Source organism: Leiobunum rupestre, chromosome 11 (assembly GCF_980474605.1).
Source record: "Leiobunum rupestre chromosome 11, qqLeiRupe1.1.hap1, whole genome shotgun sequence".
NCBI classification, from domain to species: domain Eukaryota; kingdom Metazoa; phylum Arthropoda; class Arachnida; order Opiliones; family Sclerosomatidae; genus Leiobunum; species Leiobunum rupestre.
Genome location: NC_143394.1, coordinates 10,710,001 through 10,728,199, shown reverse-complemented (window position 1 = coordinate 10,728,199; position 18,199 = coordinate 10,710,001). Strand labels below are relative to the sequence as shown.

Below are 18,199 nucleotides of genomic sequence, written 5' to 3'. Positions count from 1 at the left end.
AAGGGAAATGGGATTTTAATAGAAATCATTGAAGGGAAATGGGATTTTAATAGAAATTATTGAAGGGAAATGGGATTTTAATAGAAATTATTGAAGGGAAATGGGATTTTAATAGAAATCATTGAAGGGAAATGGGATTTTAATAGAAATTATTGAAGGGAAATGGGATTTTAATAGAAATTATTGAAGGGTAATGGAATTTTAATAGAAATCATTGAAGGGAAATGGGATTTTAATAGAAATTATTGAAGGGAAATGGGATTTTAATAGAAATTATTGAAGGGAAATGGGATTTTAATAGAAATCATTGAAGGGAAATGGGATTTTAATAGAAATTATTGAAGGGAAATGGGATTTTAATAGAAATCATTGAAGGGAAATGGGATTTTAATAGAAATTATTGAAGGGAAATGGGATTTTAATAGAAATTATTGAAGGGTAATGGAATTTTAATAGAAATCATTGAAGGGAAATGGGATTTTAATAGAAATTATTGAAGGGAAATGGGATTTTAATAGAAATTATTGAAGGGAAATGGGATTTTAATAGAAATTATTGAAGGGAAATGGGATTTTAATAGAAATTATTGAAGGGAAATGGGATTTTAATAGAAATCATTGAAGGGAAATGGGATTTTAATAGAAATTATTGAAGGGAAATGGGATTTTAATAGAAATTATTGAAGGGAAATGGGATTTTAATAGAAATCATTGAAGGGAAATGGGATTTTAATAGAAATTATTGAAGGGAAATGGGATTTTAATAGAAATTATTGAAGGGAAATGGGATTTTAATAGAAATTATTGAAGGGAAATGGGATTTTAATAGAAATTATTGAAGGGAAATGGGATTTTAATAGAAATCATTGAAGGGAAATGGGATTTTAATAGAAATTATTGAAGGGAAATGGGATTTTAATAGAAATTATTGAAGGGTAATGGAATTTTAATAGAAATCATTGAAGGGAAATGGGATTTTAATAGAAATTATTGAAGGGAAATGGGATTTTAATAGAAATTATTGAAGGGAAATGGGATTTTAATAGAAATCATTGAAGGGAAATGGGATTTTAATAGAAATTATTGAAGGGAAATGGGATTTTAATAGAAATTATTGAAGGGAAATGGGATTTTAATAGAAATCATTGAAGGGAAATGGGATTTTAATAGAAATTATTGAAGGGAAATGGGATTTTAATAGAAATTATTGAAGGGAAATGGGATTTTAATAGAAATTATTGAAGGGAAATGGGATTTTAATAGAAATCATTGAAGGGAAATGGGATTTTAATAGAAATTATTGAAGGGAAATGGGATTTTAATAGAAATTATTGAAGGGTAATGGAATTTTAATAGAAATCATTGAAGGGAAATGGGATTTTAATAGAAATTATTGAAGGGAAATGGGATTTTAATAGAAATTATTGAAGGGAAATGGGATTTTAATAGAAATCATTGAAGGGAAATGGGATTTTAATAGAAATTATTGAAGGGAAATGGGATTTTAATAGAAATTATTGAAGGGAAATGGGATTTTAATAGAAATCATTGAAGGGAAATGGGATTTTAATAGAAATTATTGAAGGGAAATGGGATTTTAATAGAAATTATTGAAGGGTAATGGAATTTTAATAGAAATCATTGAAGGGAAATGGGATTTTAATAGAAATTATTGAAGGGAAATGGGATTTTAATAGAAATTATTGAAGGGAAATGGGATTTTAATAGAAACCATGGAAGGAAAATGGGATTTTAATAGAAATTATTGAAGGGAAATGGAATTTTAATAGAAAGTATTGAAGGGAAATGGAATTTTAATAGAAAGTATTGAAGGGAAATTGGATTTTAATAGAAATCATGGAAGGGAAATGGGATTTTAATAGAAACCATGGAAAGAAAATGGGATTTTAATAGAAATAATTGAAGGGAAATGGGATTTTAATAGAAATCATGGAAGGGAAATGGGATTTTAATAGAAATCATTGAAGGGAAATGGGATTTTAATAGAAATCATGGAAGGGAAATGGGATTTTAATAGAAATCATGGAAGGGAAATGGGATTTTAATAGAAATCATGGAAGGGAAATGGGATTTTAATAGAAATCATTGAAGGGAAATGGGATTTTAATAGAAATCATTGAAGGGAAATGGGATTTTAATAGAAATCATTGAAGGAAAATGGGATTTTAATACAAATCATTGAAGGAAAATGGGATTTTAATACAAATCATTGAAGGAAAATGGGATTTTAATACAAATCATTGAAGGAAAATGGGATTTTAATACAAATCATTGAAGGAAAATGGGATTTTAATAGAAATCATTGAAGGGAAATAATATGCATTATCTCTGTTTTCAAACGACAAGTATAATTGAAGTTCTAATGATCATTATCTCGCAGAATTATCTTAGTGACTTGGTCTACAGTAATGCCGTATCGGAAGACTTGTGGAACCATCTTTACGAGGTAAGTCCTAATATCTTACGTCAGTGACTTAAGTCGTGGTTTCCATAGCAACGGGGTTAAAATTTATCCGAATTGGGCTTGGTTTTGAACTACTAACGTCTGTAAAAGTATTTCAATCGCTAAGCACCAGACGTCGTTGCAATCGTACTGGATGAATATTAATACATTTCTTTCAATATAATTATTAGGCTCAGAATATGACCAATGCCGCCGTAATCGTCAATGTTTCCAAGATCATGAACACTTGGTCCAAACAGACCGGTTACCCTTTACTGACAGTGACGAGAAACTACGACGACTTCTCAATTAATTTGACGCAAAATATTTTCCTCATGGACGCTACTAACATGACAGAGAAACAAACGTACGGAATTCAAATGAAACTTAAACCAAGAATGTATTCGTGTGAACAGATAATACGCGGTATGTCTCGGGATTGCCGGGAATCATGAAAACAGATTATATTTACATATTATCTGCTAACCCGAATACATTCTTACTTAAACAAGAACTTGTTGACGTAACGTAGAACGTACGAAGCTGTCTTTGAGCGCTTTTCGCGTACAGTCAAATCGATGGGCAGTGTTTTATTAGCCAAACCTCAGCTCGGCTCGTGAACAGTCCTATGTTTTTTTTTAATTATTTTGGCAAATATTCCAGAAGGTGCGGAGTAAATATATTTACATAATTGGATTATCCTAAATAATAATATGTTTATAGTCCAAATAGTTGTCCTTCAATAAGCGAGTTTCAATGATAACTGACACATGCGCAGTTAGATGACAAGCGGACGAGGATGGTACTTTGACGTCATACCTCACCTATGACGTCAGTTCTAACTTATCTTTGTTATGAAAAAGTACCATTCTAATAGTTATTTTTAAAGGCAATAGATGGTGGTACGGTTATTGAAACTAGCTTATTGGGTTTGTGTCTCTATTTTGACTTTTAGTAAGACACGTGCATTCAATTCCAATCGATTATCGTGTACACCCTGAGAAAAGTTTTCTGGCTTTTCATAAAGATTTTCAAAAATAGAATATACTTACAATTCTATTTTGGTTTCTAGCTATAGTAATTCTTGAGAGTTAAGATTTGTAATTACAGGGAATTAACAGTTTTAATACGCGTGGATCTTGAAAACAATTTTAGCCTCGATTTTGACGCAGCTATTTTGGTTGGTTCGATAGCGGGTTGTAAATACGGAAATTGTCATTTAAACCGGATAAAGTTGAAAAACCCTTGAACTGGCTTTCACCTCCAGTTAAGTACAGTGAAAATTTTGATTTTTACTTCTGTAAACCTGGTTTATTTATATTATAAACTGCGTATAACAGTTAGTTTTACTCACCAAAATTAAATATTATACAATTATATTTTAACGCTTAAGTTAACAAAATTTTAATAAATAAAGTTTACGAAAAAATTAGTAAAGAAAATGTTCAATGGACACAAGCCGTGGGACTCTTCGCGTTATTTGATTATTAATTTTTAGACTAATCAGGGAGCTTCTATAAGCTAAGGCGGGTGAAATTGCGAAGGCCCGTTTTTATCCAATTTTAATTTCAATGCTAAAAACATTTTAGTGTAGTTTTTGTAACTTATCTTCGAAATAAAATCGATTGAATAGGCTTTTCATAACCCCTCTAAACGGTTCGTTGAAATATCTCATTTAATTTGCAATATTTAGAAATAGAAATATAGTTATTTCTGGATATTTCACTCTTAAAACAAACTCAAATTCAATGTTTTCCGCATAAAACAAAAATTATCTTTTTAATGCATTGCGCTTCCACAATTGAAATTCAAAAATAATCTACGACACGTAGATGAGTTCTTGTTATAAATGAAGTATTGCTTTTAAATTTGTACCATATTGAAGGAATTCGCTTTGGGAAATTCCAATTGCTTGGGCTAGTCAGGAAACGCCTTTAGCTAATTGGAAAACATATCCTTCCATGTGGATCGACAACAGAACCAGTAAGTTAAAAATCCAATCTCTTAAAGGGAATGTAACCTCTGATATTTCTGTCAATTACCCAAAGGATTCCAATATTGACCATTTCCAACTATTTATTTTGAAATTTTAAAGGAAAAGTCCAGGTTGGGTAAAACTTGGGTCTATTTGAAAGATCATGTTTAAATAAACTCAAAAATATCAGTCGTAAAATTGTATCTTTTTTTAATGACGAGAAATTAATTTTTAATGTGGTCTGCGGAGGGAAGGCGAAAGAAAATGGAAGCTCGCTTGGCGGGTAGATTTCAGTCGTTTAAAAATTAATTTCTCGTCATTAAAAAAAGATACAATTTTACGACTGATATTTTTGAGTTTATTTAAACATAATCTTTCAAATAGACCCAAGTTTTACCCTACCTGGACTTTTCCTTTAAACGTTGTTAATGGTTTGCTGCGGAGTTAACCCTCAAAAAGGTTTTAATCTTAATCTGTCGAGAGAACGATTTGGCGGCTATTTTCCCTTTAAGCAAATGGTTAGTTTGACTGGTAATTCAATTCTATTTTCACAGTGGAAACGACAGAGTCTTCGAAATCTAACGGCTGGATTCTCTGCAACATCGAAGCGGCTGGCTTTTACCGCGTCAACTACGACACGAAAAACTGGCAAATGATCACTAGTCAACTGATAAGTGATCACGAGGTAACGCGAAGATTCGTACCAGAAGTAAATGAACCGAAGTAATGGAAGATTTAAAACCGATCAACGATTTTCATTTACTTCTGGTTGAACATCATGACGTAGTATCAAAAGTAAATAAGGGGAGAAAGTCAACAGGGTCTTCTTTCCCCGCTGTTTTTGCCAAGCCCGTTCCCTTGGCTGTGGTTTCGCTAGATAGTAGATAGGGACAGTGGGAATCTCGTTAATCCATTCATGCGCGTCACTAATTAGATGACTAATTAGATTTGGCTATTAAAACAATTTTATTCACATTTTCCAGGATGGAGCAACCTACAGATCAACCCCCGTCCGTCACAAGATGGAAAGTGGTGGAACGGGGGGAATTTCAAAATTACCAGAGACTAGGGAGCATTATAGCTTCCCAAGAATACACAAAGAGTTATACTGAAACGGTAATTATAAACCGGCAAGCCGTTATATACACCAGAGCTCCGAAAAAGCTAAAAAAAATAGACCCTACATATAAATGGAGTTGGCGATTAATTTAACCCTAGGGTAGCTATATGAGGGGGCGAAATATATACAAAAAAAAATTATTCCTCAAATGTTTGAAAAGATACAAATAACGAGATGGCGAATAAAATAGATTAAATTAAAACAATAAAATAAAATAAAATAAAATAAAATAACTCAATAAATGAACCAATTTTAAAAATATAAATGAAGAAGGGGGAAAAACCGAAAGGGCAAACAATATAACAAGAAAACCAGTGCGGATGAAAAAGTACAATAAGGAAATGAAACATTCGAAAAAATGCAGAATGAAGAATGCCGCTAATAAAATGGCGAATTAAGAATTAATGAAATAAAAAACATTGGCTCAATTTTATAGAATTAAAATGCAAAAGGTTAATTAACCGAAAGGGAAAATAACTAAACAGTCAAAAATGGGTTTAAATAAGTTACACAAAACTAGGGGCAGGATTATAAATTTGTTACAGTAGAAATAATATGGCAGCCGCAGAAGAACTATGAAAACTAAAGAATCACTGGGGAAAATGGGCCATTGTATGGACAGCTTTCATAAAATTTTGATATATATATACACCTTGTTCAAGAGTCAATTGGACAGCAGTTAGCTTAAAACCCATGCCTAAGCCGACCTTCTGACAAAAGGCATCATTCTCTCGACAATAAATACCACGAGCGGACATGACGAACGCGAAGAAAACAATCTCAAGACCGGGATAAAGTTCGTTGATTCGCGATTTGAAACAAGGGTTGTCGTATTGACGACGTTTACGAGCGTGCGTAACGGAGAGGGCTTGAGGCCCTTCCCACGAGACTGCAATGTCACATACCAGGACCTGTTCAGAGGTGATGCACAATAGATCTGGTTTAAACACTGTAACTAAGCCGTCTGCGCCCGAGTGCTCGTTGCGGGGTTCCTTCAAAACCCGGATCGCGGGACGGCGAATGCTACGGTATACGAAGTTTAAGAGTTTGTCATGGCGGCGGACGTAGTTCGGTTTGGAGACGGGGCAAGATTGCAGGATGTGGGACAGAGATTCTATTTTACCGGGGCAGTTTCGGCAAGCACGATCGCCACGGTTCGCGAGAGCACCACGACAAGGAAGAATATTCAGTCTGAGTTTGAGCTTCTTGAGGAAGGAGCGGCCGTCGTTAGTTCGAAAATTATTGCCCAACCAAAAATTGGAGATTTTTGGGTCACCCTGGCCAAGGCCATTTCCATAGGCAGAAGACCAGAACACATCACTGATATGTTGCTTGAATTCAGACTTGGTGGTAGGAAGTCCAGAAAGCAAGTTTGTGTATCGGGTTTTAAGGGCTGCAACTAAAGGTGACGTGACAACGGCTTGGACCGCGGGCCAGCGGTTCGAATCGAGGCGATCAAGCCTATTGAGAAAGTTTATCGGCATCGAGAAGGCAAAACTAGGTAAGCCAAGGCCGCCCTTAGCACACGGGGTAAATAAGAACGCATCGGGCGTATAATGAGGCAGGTGGAGTTGGTATTTAACGAAGGATTTGGTAAGACCATCAAAACGCTTGAGTAATTTTTTCGTCATAGAGGAGAGAGAGAACGCGTGGGTGAAACGCGGTAGTAAAAAATTCCGGAGCATGACTAGCTTTTGGTGCGGCTTGAGAGGCGCGGAGCCCAAAAGGCGAAGGAGCGAGGCATATTTATCAGTACGAGGGTTTTTTTTACCGTCTGAACCAAAAACAACCCCAAGATAGGTAAAAAGGCCATCAGTAGAGACGGGTGGGACAGGAGTGCAATTAATATTAAAGACCGGATGTTGCGTAGCGGTAACTCTGCCTTTAAATTGGCGTAGGACGAGAGACAGGCATTTATTAGCGTTGACTTGAAGAGATCGGGCGGTTAGAAAGTCAGTAAGGTGTTCGAGTAGAACTGTCATTCCGTACTCGGATGAGGCTGCGAGAATCAAATCGTCTGCGAAGCAAATCGCGTTAAGGGTGGCAGAACCAACTTGTATTCCGATATGGGATGGCAGGTCGTCAAGCAGTTCGTCCATGACCGCATTAAATAGAAGTGGTGATAGTGGATCACCTTGTTTGACTCCGCAAGTAAGCGGAACTGAGTCAGTAGTAATATTATTACAAGTGATTACGGTGTGAGCGTCGCAATAAGTAGCGATGATATAGGCCGTGAGCTCAGGTTCTATGTCAAGACGTGAGAGGGCGCGGGTAACAGATGCGTGAGAAACGCTGTCAAAAGCTTTTGCTATATCTATAGCGACGATAGAAGCCGAACGACGCCGTTTTTTGGCGGAGTTAGTGATGTAGTCCAGAAGAAGCGTGTTTGACATATAGCCGTCTTCGGCTATAAAGGCCTGTTGGGCGGGATTCAGGTTAAGCGCGGCACGTAAACGAGCAGCGATAATGTTATGGAGTAGCCGAATTGCGATGGATAGGATGGTGATCGGTCGCCAGTTTGAGGCTGTAGAGAGGTCACCCTTCTTGGGAATAAGGACAGTACGACAATTTTTAAGTGGAGTCGGAATATTTCCAATGAACAAGAAGGCATTGTAGAATAGTAGCAGCGTCTCATTGCCGAGCTTGAGTAAATCCCTCAGGAGCAGGCCATCCGGGCCAGGCGATGAACTGGATTGACGACGAATCGCCGAAGATAGTTCGGCTGGTGAAACAGGGAAGTAGGTTCTGTTTAGACGCGATTTAACAGAATATGGCTTGATGTCAGGCGGAGAAGGCTTACTAAAAAGAGAGCCGAAGGTATCAGAGATATCAGTTGCGGTCGGTGAGGCTTGCGAATCAGGCACTGGATCAAAAACCACCTTAGCAAGTTTCTTCTTGTTCCATTTGTAAAGCTTTTGGTATTGCCCAAATAAATGACGGCGTTTACTACAACGATTCGGTTTACGTGAAGGGCCAATAGGCGTAGTGGGAGTTGGAGGCGGTGGTACGTGAGTGGAGATATAAGCCATTATAGAGTCTAAGGCAGCGGGATCTCGTTCAGCAGCGGCGAGCGCGATAGCTTGGATCTCGGCGGAATGGTCTAGACAGTGACGAAAAGAGTCAAAGTACAATTCAAATTCATTTTTAGTAGAGGAGACTGATAAATCAGAGTCTTGATCAGAGTTAGTGTCAGAAGTAGAAGTAATTTCCGGTAAAGGAAGACAGCGTGGAGCAGTTGGATCAGACCGCATGGTGAGGTAGTCAGCCTTGTGAGACTGTTCTTGATGCGAAGACAAAGCACGTTGAGTGGTGAAATATCTTGGTACAGGACGGCAAAATTGGCAACCATATGGCTTACCGTCGTCTGCCGCGTCTTCGTGGCGGGCCCGGTAGCTCGACACGAGAGATTGGTATGCCGGATTTTTACGGCGAATTTTAACTTCAGCTGCCGAACGTACTTTAAGGAGAGAGGCAATTTTAATGTTAATCTCTTCATCACCAAACGGGAAACCTGCCTCAAAGCGGGCCATAGACTCAACAAGTTCTTGAGGCCAGTAGCGCGAGCGGACGGGAACGGCGTGGAGAGCGTGGTACTCCGATTTGTGACAGTGTTGTTGGTGACAAGAGAGAGCGCGACGAGAATCATACGAAGAAATACGACCGGTGCAAAATTGACAAACAAACGGGCGTGATGCGGCTGCGGATGCAGAATGGGGACCTGTACAGCGAGTATAATGGTTAGACACGCTGAATATTGATAGCAGATGGACCGCGCATTTACGGCATTCGTATTTTAGGTCGGATTGGTGGAGTCCGTGAGAGCGCATGTGAGACACCCAGGATTTATTGTCGAGATAACGAAAAGGGCAGAGAGTACACTCCATATCAGAAATAATAGGGTAAATTAATACGGAGGAGATACGAGAGTCAGTATGGACAGTAGTTGCTAATGATGTATCATCAGACATTATGAGAAACTATAGGGTCAAGCGCGAATTTAAAAGAGACCGAATTAAGGAAAGCAATATAAATGACTTTCGGAAGAACAATAATAATAATACTAAAAAAAATTAGATAAAGCAAATAAAAATAATAATAGGGCAGTATTAGAGAAATATATACATATGGTGATATACAAATTAAAGCAAAAACATTCAACTCTATAATACAATAAAGAATAGACGGTAAAATGGTAGGAATGTGCAAGGTCATAGTGATTATAGTAAAGAAAGGACACTAGTATACGACGTTCAAATCGCAAATACCCTGGCCTTGCGAGCCTTAAGATGGCGTTTATAAACTGGGCAGTTAGGTGAGTCAGCGGAATGGTTAGTATAGAATGGTTTACGAGTTGGGTGGGCAGCATTATCATAATAGCAATTGGGACAGCAAGGAGAGCTAGCGCAGCAGTCATCACCAGAATGGCAGTCACCGCAGTAATAACAGACTGGATTATCAAAAGGGCAGCAGTTACGGAAGTGACCAAAGTCTTGGCAGTGATAACAACGGGTCACGGTAATCCTAGGGCGAAGGGGGCAACGGCAGTAATTAAGGTAGAGGTAGGAGGATGAGGCCAAAATAGGGTATGCAGGGCGCGAGGCCAAAATAATGCAGTGTCGGCTGCCATTAGCACGATCAAAAACAGCCTTAACCAATAGGTCAGAAGGAGAAAGGTCTAAGTGGTTTTGTTCAATGAGAAGGGCAGGAATGTCAGCCTTATCGATAGTAGTGTCAATGTTAGAGAGGGTAAATTGTGGTAATGATTCGGGAGGAGAATCAAGTCGGAGAGCCGAAGCGAGGGCAGTAGTACCTGAAACCGCTTCACGAAAGCGATCGGCGTCAGGCTGGCCGGCAAAGGTAACAATAATACCAGATTCTTCGCGGTTATGGCGCATGGACTGAATACGGATGCGTAGTTGGGCTGGGTTGATTAGGCTGCGTATAAGGAGATCGACGTCTTTGGACTTGTGGGTGGGGTCAACGGGAAAAACGGCAAGAGTAGGGCTTGAGACACGCAGGGAAGGGATAACACGCGGCTTAGGAAGGAGGGGGGAGGGCGGGAGCGCGGCGGAGTTAAGAGCGACAGAAGCAAAGGAGGGGAGCGATGGCTGAGCATGACCAGCGTGACAGAGGGTCATCGGGGAAGTGGCAGAAGGATCAGGTGCGTTAGCAGGGAAGTTAACGCTAGGAAGGCTATTGGACGCGAGCTGGGAAATAAGTCTACCAATAACGTTGTCCTGTTCAGCTTGAATACCGGAGGCACGAGAGGCAGAAATTTGGGTATTCATAAGGGCGGCTTCTAAGGCCTGATACACAGAAACTATCTTGTCGCAGACACCCTTAGCGACTTTCTTGGTTTTAAGCTCAGTAAGGCAGTCTTCATGGGCCTGGCGAATGGTTTGGATAAAGACGGAGAAGGTAGGAGAAAGGGGGTCTCCACAGAAAAGCGGTTGTGGAATGCCATTAAAATCGAAAAATGGAAGGGATAAAACGGGCGGTGAAACAGGCTGCGGATCAGAAATTTCCACGACAGGTGACGGCGACCGAATGGTGGTCGGATCAGGGGATAGGCAAAGGGATTGGGTACCCCCAGTATACATAGAGAGATCACTAGCCTCAGTGATGGGCGATTTGACAGGCGTGTGGTCCAAGGTAGGCATGATACAAAAAAATTAAAAGAGACACTTATACGGGAAGCATAACAGAATAGCGCTGTATAAATTAATTCAGGTCTTAGCAAATCTATATTGCGAACTATGACGTCACAGAGAAGGGTTAAAAAATTAGACACCAGGAGGCTAAAGTTCAAACAAAGTATCTTAACCCCAGAGGGGTTAAGATACCAAAAATGCGATTAGAATTTAGATATCTTAAATAGTTTCCGAGATATGGCCAAATAAAAGTAACATTAAAGAGAAGCGCGTGATTTAGAAAAAAAAACAAAAACTTTGCCAAATTTGTTCCAAATGGGGTCAAATTGAAAGGTGGGGCCAAATACTAAACTAGTTTAGTCGGGACAAATTTTGTCAAAAATTGGCTAGGAGTAGCCGTTTAGGCTCTGTGACGTCATGAAATCCGGAAACCGCAATAGATAAATGGGTAAGAGAAAAAGCGAGGTAATGAGACCCTAAACGTCGGACGGCAACCGTCAGACGGCTAGGTTTACAAAATCGGGCGTGACCCGTGTGAACTGAGCGGAAAAGGTAATGAACTAATAACTACCCCCCTGGCTTCGTTGATGTTTCATACCGACGTGATAGATGGTACCGAAGTCCTCCGCGACGATTCTGACGGAGCGTAGAGCAGGAGCACAGCTGATGGTAGATGCCTCTATCGCCGCTAGAAGGAAGGTAGTCCACTAGTCTGTAGGGACTGGAAGACTGAGAGGGGTCCACAGTAGAGATACCAGAGTATGGCAGCCGTGCTGATGGTGAGCAAGCATCCACGGATGTGAAGCCCAGAAGGCCGACGTGTCGTTTAGCGATTGGACAGTGCAAGAATTGATTGGCAGCGGGATGCTAGTAGAGGAGACTGTTGAGAGCCACGTCAACGGACGGAGAGTTTCCCGTACTTCGTAGAGACAGCAGGCTAGTTACCGAATAACGTGCATGGTTTTCAAAAGGCGATCTTGAATTATAGCCCTTTTTTCGTTGGAAAAGTTGATGACAGGGCACACAAAAACACTCGTAGCGCGGTTCCAAGAACAGATATCTCCAAAAAAATTCTGTAGCAAGTAGAGCGATAGTTGATTTAACTGTGGTGAAAAAATCGAGATCCAAAACGGACAACTTCTTTAGAAAAACGAGCACTTTAGCGGAGCACAAAAAAAACGTGACCAGCGCTTGGTTTGAATTTCTTCACTTTGACATTCAGAGCATTGGGCAGAAATCACATTGCGTCAACACCGATCAACGGCCATCGCAATGCTTTGTTTTAATTAGACATGAAGTTATGTATTTGTACCCCGCCGTTCCGCTAGGCACTACGGCGGCCCACAACACTCAACCAGGTCCGGACAAAAATGCGCTTTGCGAAACAACGTTCGGCCAGTGAGACAGCTATAAAAACCGGCTCACATATGGCAAACAAACGCCCCCATCACGGCCCAACAAAAGGCGACACCATGGGCCTGCCCGAGAACCCATCCTCGCACAGCTGAGGGCTAGAGAGACTTTCTCATTCACTGCAATTACCATCCCCGATAAGGTTATCAAATGACAGGTATGGAGCGAACCATCGCGCGAACCCAAAAACCGAGCCCAGCAACCACGAACACACCCGTCCCCCCTCCGGCAGGCGGCGAAGGGGGCGATGCGAACTGGCGCGCAAGCCCAGAAATCAGGCCCGGCAGCCGCGAACGACACCAGTGACCCCATTAAGGACAATCCGGATAGGGACAGTGATACCTGTGCAAATCAGCCGCAGGTTATTAGCCATACGTTGCCCGGCTCTCGCCACGAGGAGGCTTTGCAGTCAGGATTTAAGAGAGCCGTTTTAATTAGACAATCGGATTCCCCTGGTCCGTGCCAGTTCTGAGTTGGCTGTTAGTCGCCGGCCGAAACGGTCGCGCCAGATACGAGATCCAGCACGCCGCGCAGCTGAAGCATTCCACGGGAAGGCCCCGACGCTGGTCCGAGCTCAACCGAACCGTTGCCGGCCAGTCTCGCCCAGTCCCGGTGCAGTGCCAGACCCGCTTCGGACCTCAGCCCGACCGGCCCAGCCCTCAGAGCCAATCCTTGTCCCGAAGTTACGGATCGGTTTTGCCGACTTCCCTTACCTACATTTTTCTATCGACTAGAGGCTGTTCACCTTGGAGACCTGCTGCGGATATGGGTACGGTCCGGCACGAAAATCACTACTTCTTACTCGGATTTTCAAGGGCCGATGAGAGTGCACCGGACTCCGCAAGATGCGCGGAGCTTTACGGAAACACCATCCCTATCTCCGGGCGAGCCGATTCCAGGGAGTCGAATCCTTACAAAGAAAAGACAACTCTTCCCGGGACTCCCATCGACGTCTCCGAGCTCGTTTGCGTTACCGCAATGTACCCCCGAAGGGGACAATCTCCGTGTCCGGGTTCGGGAATATTAACCCGATTCCCTTTCGGTCACCAGCGAGACTTGCATTGAGAGGTCTCGCCTCGGAACGGATTTCTCCTATCCCTTAGGACCGACTGACCCATGTTCAACTGCTGTTCACATGGAACCCTTCTCCACCTCAGTCCTCAAGGTTCTCACTTGAGTATTTGCTACTACCACCAAGATCTGCGCCAGAGGCGGCTCCAGGCGGGCTTACGCCCGGCACCTTCGACGCGCGCCTCCGCACCCCTCCTACTCACAGCTGTTTAAAATACAAGTATTTCGACAGCTGCGGCCGGGTATGGGGTCGACGCTGAAGCGCCATCCATTTTCAGGGCTAGTTGCTTCGGCAGGTGAGTTGTTACACACTCCTTAGCGGATTCCGACTTCCATGGCCACCGTCCTGCTGTCTATAGCAACCAACACCTTTCATGGGATCTCATGAGCGTCTCGCATCGGGCCCCTTAACCCGGCGTTTGGTTCATCCCACAGCGCCAGTTCTGCTTACCAAAAGTGGCCCACTTGGCACTCGCATCCAAGTGACTGTCCGGGCTTCAGTCGAGCAAACCGGACTTCTCACCCATTTAAAGTTTGAGAATAGGTTGAGGTCTTTTCGACCCCAAGGCCTCTAATCATTCGCTTTACCGGATGAGACTGCAACCTCCGAGTGCCAGCTATCCTGAGGGAAACTTCGGAGGGAACCAGCTACTAGATGGTTCAATTAGTCTTTCGCCCCTATACCCAGGTCTGACGATCGATTTGCACGTCAGAATCGCTGCGAACCTCCACCAGAGTTTCCTCTGGCTTCGTTCTGCCCAGGCATAGTTCACCATCTTTCGGGTCCCAACGTGTACGCTCTTGCTCCGCCCCGTCGACGAGGCGATCGGGACGGGCCCTTGGTGCGCCCGCGTCCACGAGGAACGCGGGATCCCAAGGCAGCCAGCCGAACCGGCCTTCACTTTCATTACGCCTTTGGGCCTAAACAAGACCCAATGACTCGCGCACATGTTAGACTCCTTGGTCCGTGTTTCAAGACGGGTCGGGTGGATTACCGACCTACTCGCTGCTGACCACCTGAGCAACGGCGAGTGCGGACGAATACCAGCGGAGATCGCCGGCAGCCGCTCACACAAAGGTGAAACGGCCGACCAAGCGACAACACCTGTCCCGTCGCATCGCTCCCACTTAAAGCGAGACTGCTCGGCTTAGCCCGCACAGGGCTAGAATCGTCCCCGGTCTGGCGATCGCTCACTCGTGAAACGAGCCGGTTAAAACACCGGCAGCACACTCCCGAAAGAGCGCGCCGCCGGCCACCTTCCGGTGCCCGCTTTCAAAGACAGACATCTTTCAGTGACCAGACCGGTCGCAGCGTAGTTCGAACGGAAGGAAATGCGCCAAACGGTCCGCAGCCATCGCACGCCCGGCCGACCGATGTCCGCACCGTTTAAATATGCCGGAAAGACGATAATAAACGCCGAGCTGAAAATTGATTCTCATTCGATATACCGCTAACGTTCAACTTTACGCTGCTAATTTTCCGTCGAGTGTGAAACCAGCTTTAGACGCGCGACACTTACGGTCACGTCCGACTGAATCCCTCCGACGATCACCTTCGAGGGCCCACCCGTTTACCTCTAAACGGTTTCACGCACTCTTGAGCTCTCTCTTCAAAGTTCTTTTCAACTTTCCCTCACGGTACTTATTCGCTATCGGTTTCGTGGTCGTATTTAGCCTTAGATGGAGTTTACCACCCACTTTGGGCTACATTCTCAAGTAACCCGACTCCAAGGAATTTTGCATCCGCCGGAGACACCAAGCGACTATGGGCCTTGCACCCTCTATGGGCGAGAGCCCCAGTCAGGGGGACTTGCGCTTAGGTCAACCTTCGGTCGCGCTATTCCTAAACACCAAATTGCACTCCCGCCCCTTTGGGACGGGCGCTTGGGTGCTGGGCTCCTCCCTGTTCGCTTGCCGCTACTAAGGGAATCTCAGTTGATTTCTTTTCCTCCGCTTATTTATATGCTTAAATTCAGCGGGTTATCTCGTCTGATCTGAGGTCGACAAACGGTTGGAACCGACGGAGACTTCCTATTCGATTCAAAAATAAATCTTTCGGAATTCTCGCGCTATTTCTGCGTAACCTTTTCGATTTTTATGTGTAACACTTCCGTCCACCCGTACTGGAATAGAATTCCGTTTGGATGGCCCGGGTCACCTCGAAACGCGAGAACCTCGCGTTCCGAGCTTCCCAGAAGGAAGAAGTGAGTACGGCGCGCCAATTTCCCCGAAGGGAAAGGTTGGTCGCGTCTAGCGCTCTTTAAATCGATCCTCGGAAGCCGAGGAAACGATCACCGAAGCCCGAATTTTCCCCGAAGGAAAATAAAGGCGCAGTGGTCAGTAATCCGACCCTCAGACAGGCGAAACTTCGGGAAAGACCCGAGGTTGCAATGTGCGTTCGAAAGATAAGTGCTCAATGTGTCCTGCAATTCACACCAAGTCTCGCAGCTTTCTGCGGTCTTCATCGACCCACGAACCGAGTGATCCACCGCTTAGAGTCGTATATAATTTTTGCATTATAAGAACCCTTGAAATATAGAAGAAAAAAAAGGCGAACGAAGCGCACTTCGACGTTCGAGGAGATTTTTTTATTTTAGAGAGTATAAGAAAGTCGTTACCGAATTGCACGGGGAGATCGTTTTGAAAGAAGCGCGCAAACGACCACGGCGCTCTCGTTCTCTCGCTCGGAGAAAGAGAAGAAAAACGAAATTGAGATCGAACCGTCGTAGGAACAAGAGGAACCCTAGTCACACTCGCGTGCTTTCGGAGAAACTCGAAGCTCCTTCGACGCGGGCGTTAGTCGGTACCGGCTCGATCGGCTCGGCTTCCAACTGCAACGCGCCTTCGTCCTTTCTCGGCATCGTTCTTCAACGCACTACAATCGGTGACTCGTGTACTAACTCACTCTCTGGGAGTTTCGAAGCCAACGGGTACTACTTTTTACATAGCACCCGCCTCCGCGAAAACCCCTACGAAACCTCCAATTTTTCGAGGTGAAACGTTTTTTTAGCCTAATCGAGAAAAACTTTTTCGGCTCCGGTTAACGTTATCATAACCGCAGTATCGATAATGATCCTTCCGCAGGTTCACCTACGGAAACCTTGTTACGACTTTTACTTCCTCTAAATGATCAAGTTTGGTCATCTTTCCGGTACGGCGGTGCGACCCGAAAGCCGCTCCGAGCACCAGTCCGAAGACCTCACTAAATCATTCAATCGGTAGTAGCGACGGGCGGTGTGTACAAAGGGCAGGGACGTAATCAACACGAGCTTATGACTCGCGCTTACTGGGAATTCCTCGTTCAAGGGGGACAATTACAAGCCCCTATCCCTATCACGAAGGAGGTTCATCGGGTTACCCAGTCCTGCCGGACAGGGGTAGACACACGTTGATTCCTTCAGTGTAGCGCGCGTGCGTCCCCGGACATCTAAGGGCATCACAGACCTGTTATTGCTCTGTCTCGTGCGGCTAAACGCCGCTTGTCCCTCTAAGAAGGAAGACCGACACAAGTGATCGGTCGCCTATTTAGTAGGCTAGAGTCTCGTTCGTTATCGGAATTAACCAGACAAATCGCTCCACCAACTAAGAACGGCCATGCACCACCGCCCACCGAATCAAGAAAGAGCTCTTAATCTGTCAATCCTTCCGGTGTCCGGGCCGGGTAAGTTTTCCCGTGTTGAGTCAAATTAAGCCACAGGCTCCACTCCTGGTGGTGCCCTTCCGTCAATTCCTTTAAGTTTCAGCTTTGCAACCATACTTCCCCCGGAACCCACAAACTTTGGTTTCCCGGAAGCTGCCCGCCGAGTCAATTGAGTAACTCAGGCGGATCGCTGGTTGGCATCGTTTATGGTTAGAACTAGGGCGGTATCTGATCGCCTTCAAACCTCTAACTTTCGTTCTTGATTAATGAAAACATTCTTGGCAAATGCTTTCGCTGTAGTTCGTCTTGCGACGGTCCAAGAATTTCACCTCTAGCGTCGCAATACGAATGCCCCCGTCTGTCCCTTTTAATCATTACCTCGTGTTCCGAAAACCAACACAATAGAACTCGAAATCCTCTTTCATTATTCCATGCACCATTATTCAGGCGGGACGCCTGCTTTGAGCACTCCAATTTTTTCAAAGTAAACGTGGCGGGCACCGACGACACTCAATCAAGAGCACCGAAGGAAAACCGCCAGGATGTTCAGGCCAGGCAGTAGCCGCCGAAGCGGACCGCCCGTCTGTAACTGAGATTCAACTACGAGCTTTTTAACCGCAACAACTTTAATATACGCTATTGGAGCTGGAATTACCGCGGCTGCTGGCACCAGACTTGCCCTCCAATGGATCCTCGTTAAAGGATTTAGAGTGTACTCATTCCAATTACGGGGCCTCAAAAGAGTCCCGTATTGTTATTTTTCGTCACTACCTCCCCGTGCCGGGAGTGGGTAATTTGCGCGCCTGCTGCCTTCCTTGGATGTGGTAGCCGTTTCTCAGGCTCCCTCTCCGGAATCGAACCCTGAT

The 18,199-nt window shown here is 43.7% G+C and overlaps 1 protein-coding gene, 2 non-coding genes and 1 pseudogene across 4 annotated transcripts in view; 1 reads left to right on the top strand and 3 right to left on the bottom strand.

Moving 5' to 3' along the window:
* The window catches only part of LOC149921304 (aminopeptidase N-like), a 78,447-nt gene that overhangs the window by 44,536 nt on the left and 15,712 nt on the right, over positions 1–18,199 (top strand). For both annotated transcript variants that reach the window (XM_090163822.1, XM_090163823.1), the window contains 4 exons: positions 2,401–2,466; positions 2,655–2,830; positions 4,349–4,446; positions 4,993–5,123. In XM_090163822.1, the coding sequence (XP_090019948.1) occupies positions 2,401–2,466; positions 2,655–2,830; positions 4,349–4,446; positions 4,993–5,123 (471 nt within the window). The remainder of the gene's footprint in view (positions 1–2,400; positions 2,467–2,654; positions 2,831–4,348; positions 4,447–4,992; positions 5,124–18,199) is intronic.
* LOC149921308 (large subunit ribosomal RNA) lies at positions 13,351–15,673 on the bottom strand (annotated as a pseudogene).
* On the bottom strand, positions 16,040–16,193 carry LOC149921307 (5.8S ribosomal RNA). Its single transcript, XR_016477502.1, has one exon. It is a non-coding gene; the product is annotated as a 5.8S ribosomal RNA (ribosomal RNA).
* The window catches only part of LOC149921306 (small subunit ribosomal RNA), a 1,785-nt gene continuing 346 nt past the window's right edge, over positions 16,761–18,199 (bottom strand). Inside the window, exon 1 of the ribosomal RNA XR_016477521.1 lies at positions 16,761–18,199. This exon is cut by the window's right edge and continues 346 nt beyond it. This is a non-coding gene — a ribosomal RNA (small subunit ribosomal RNA).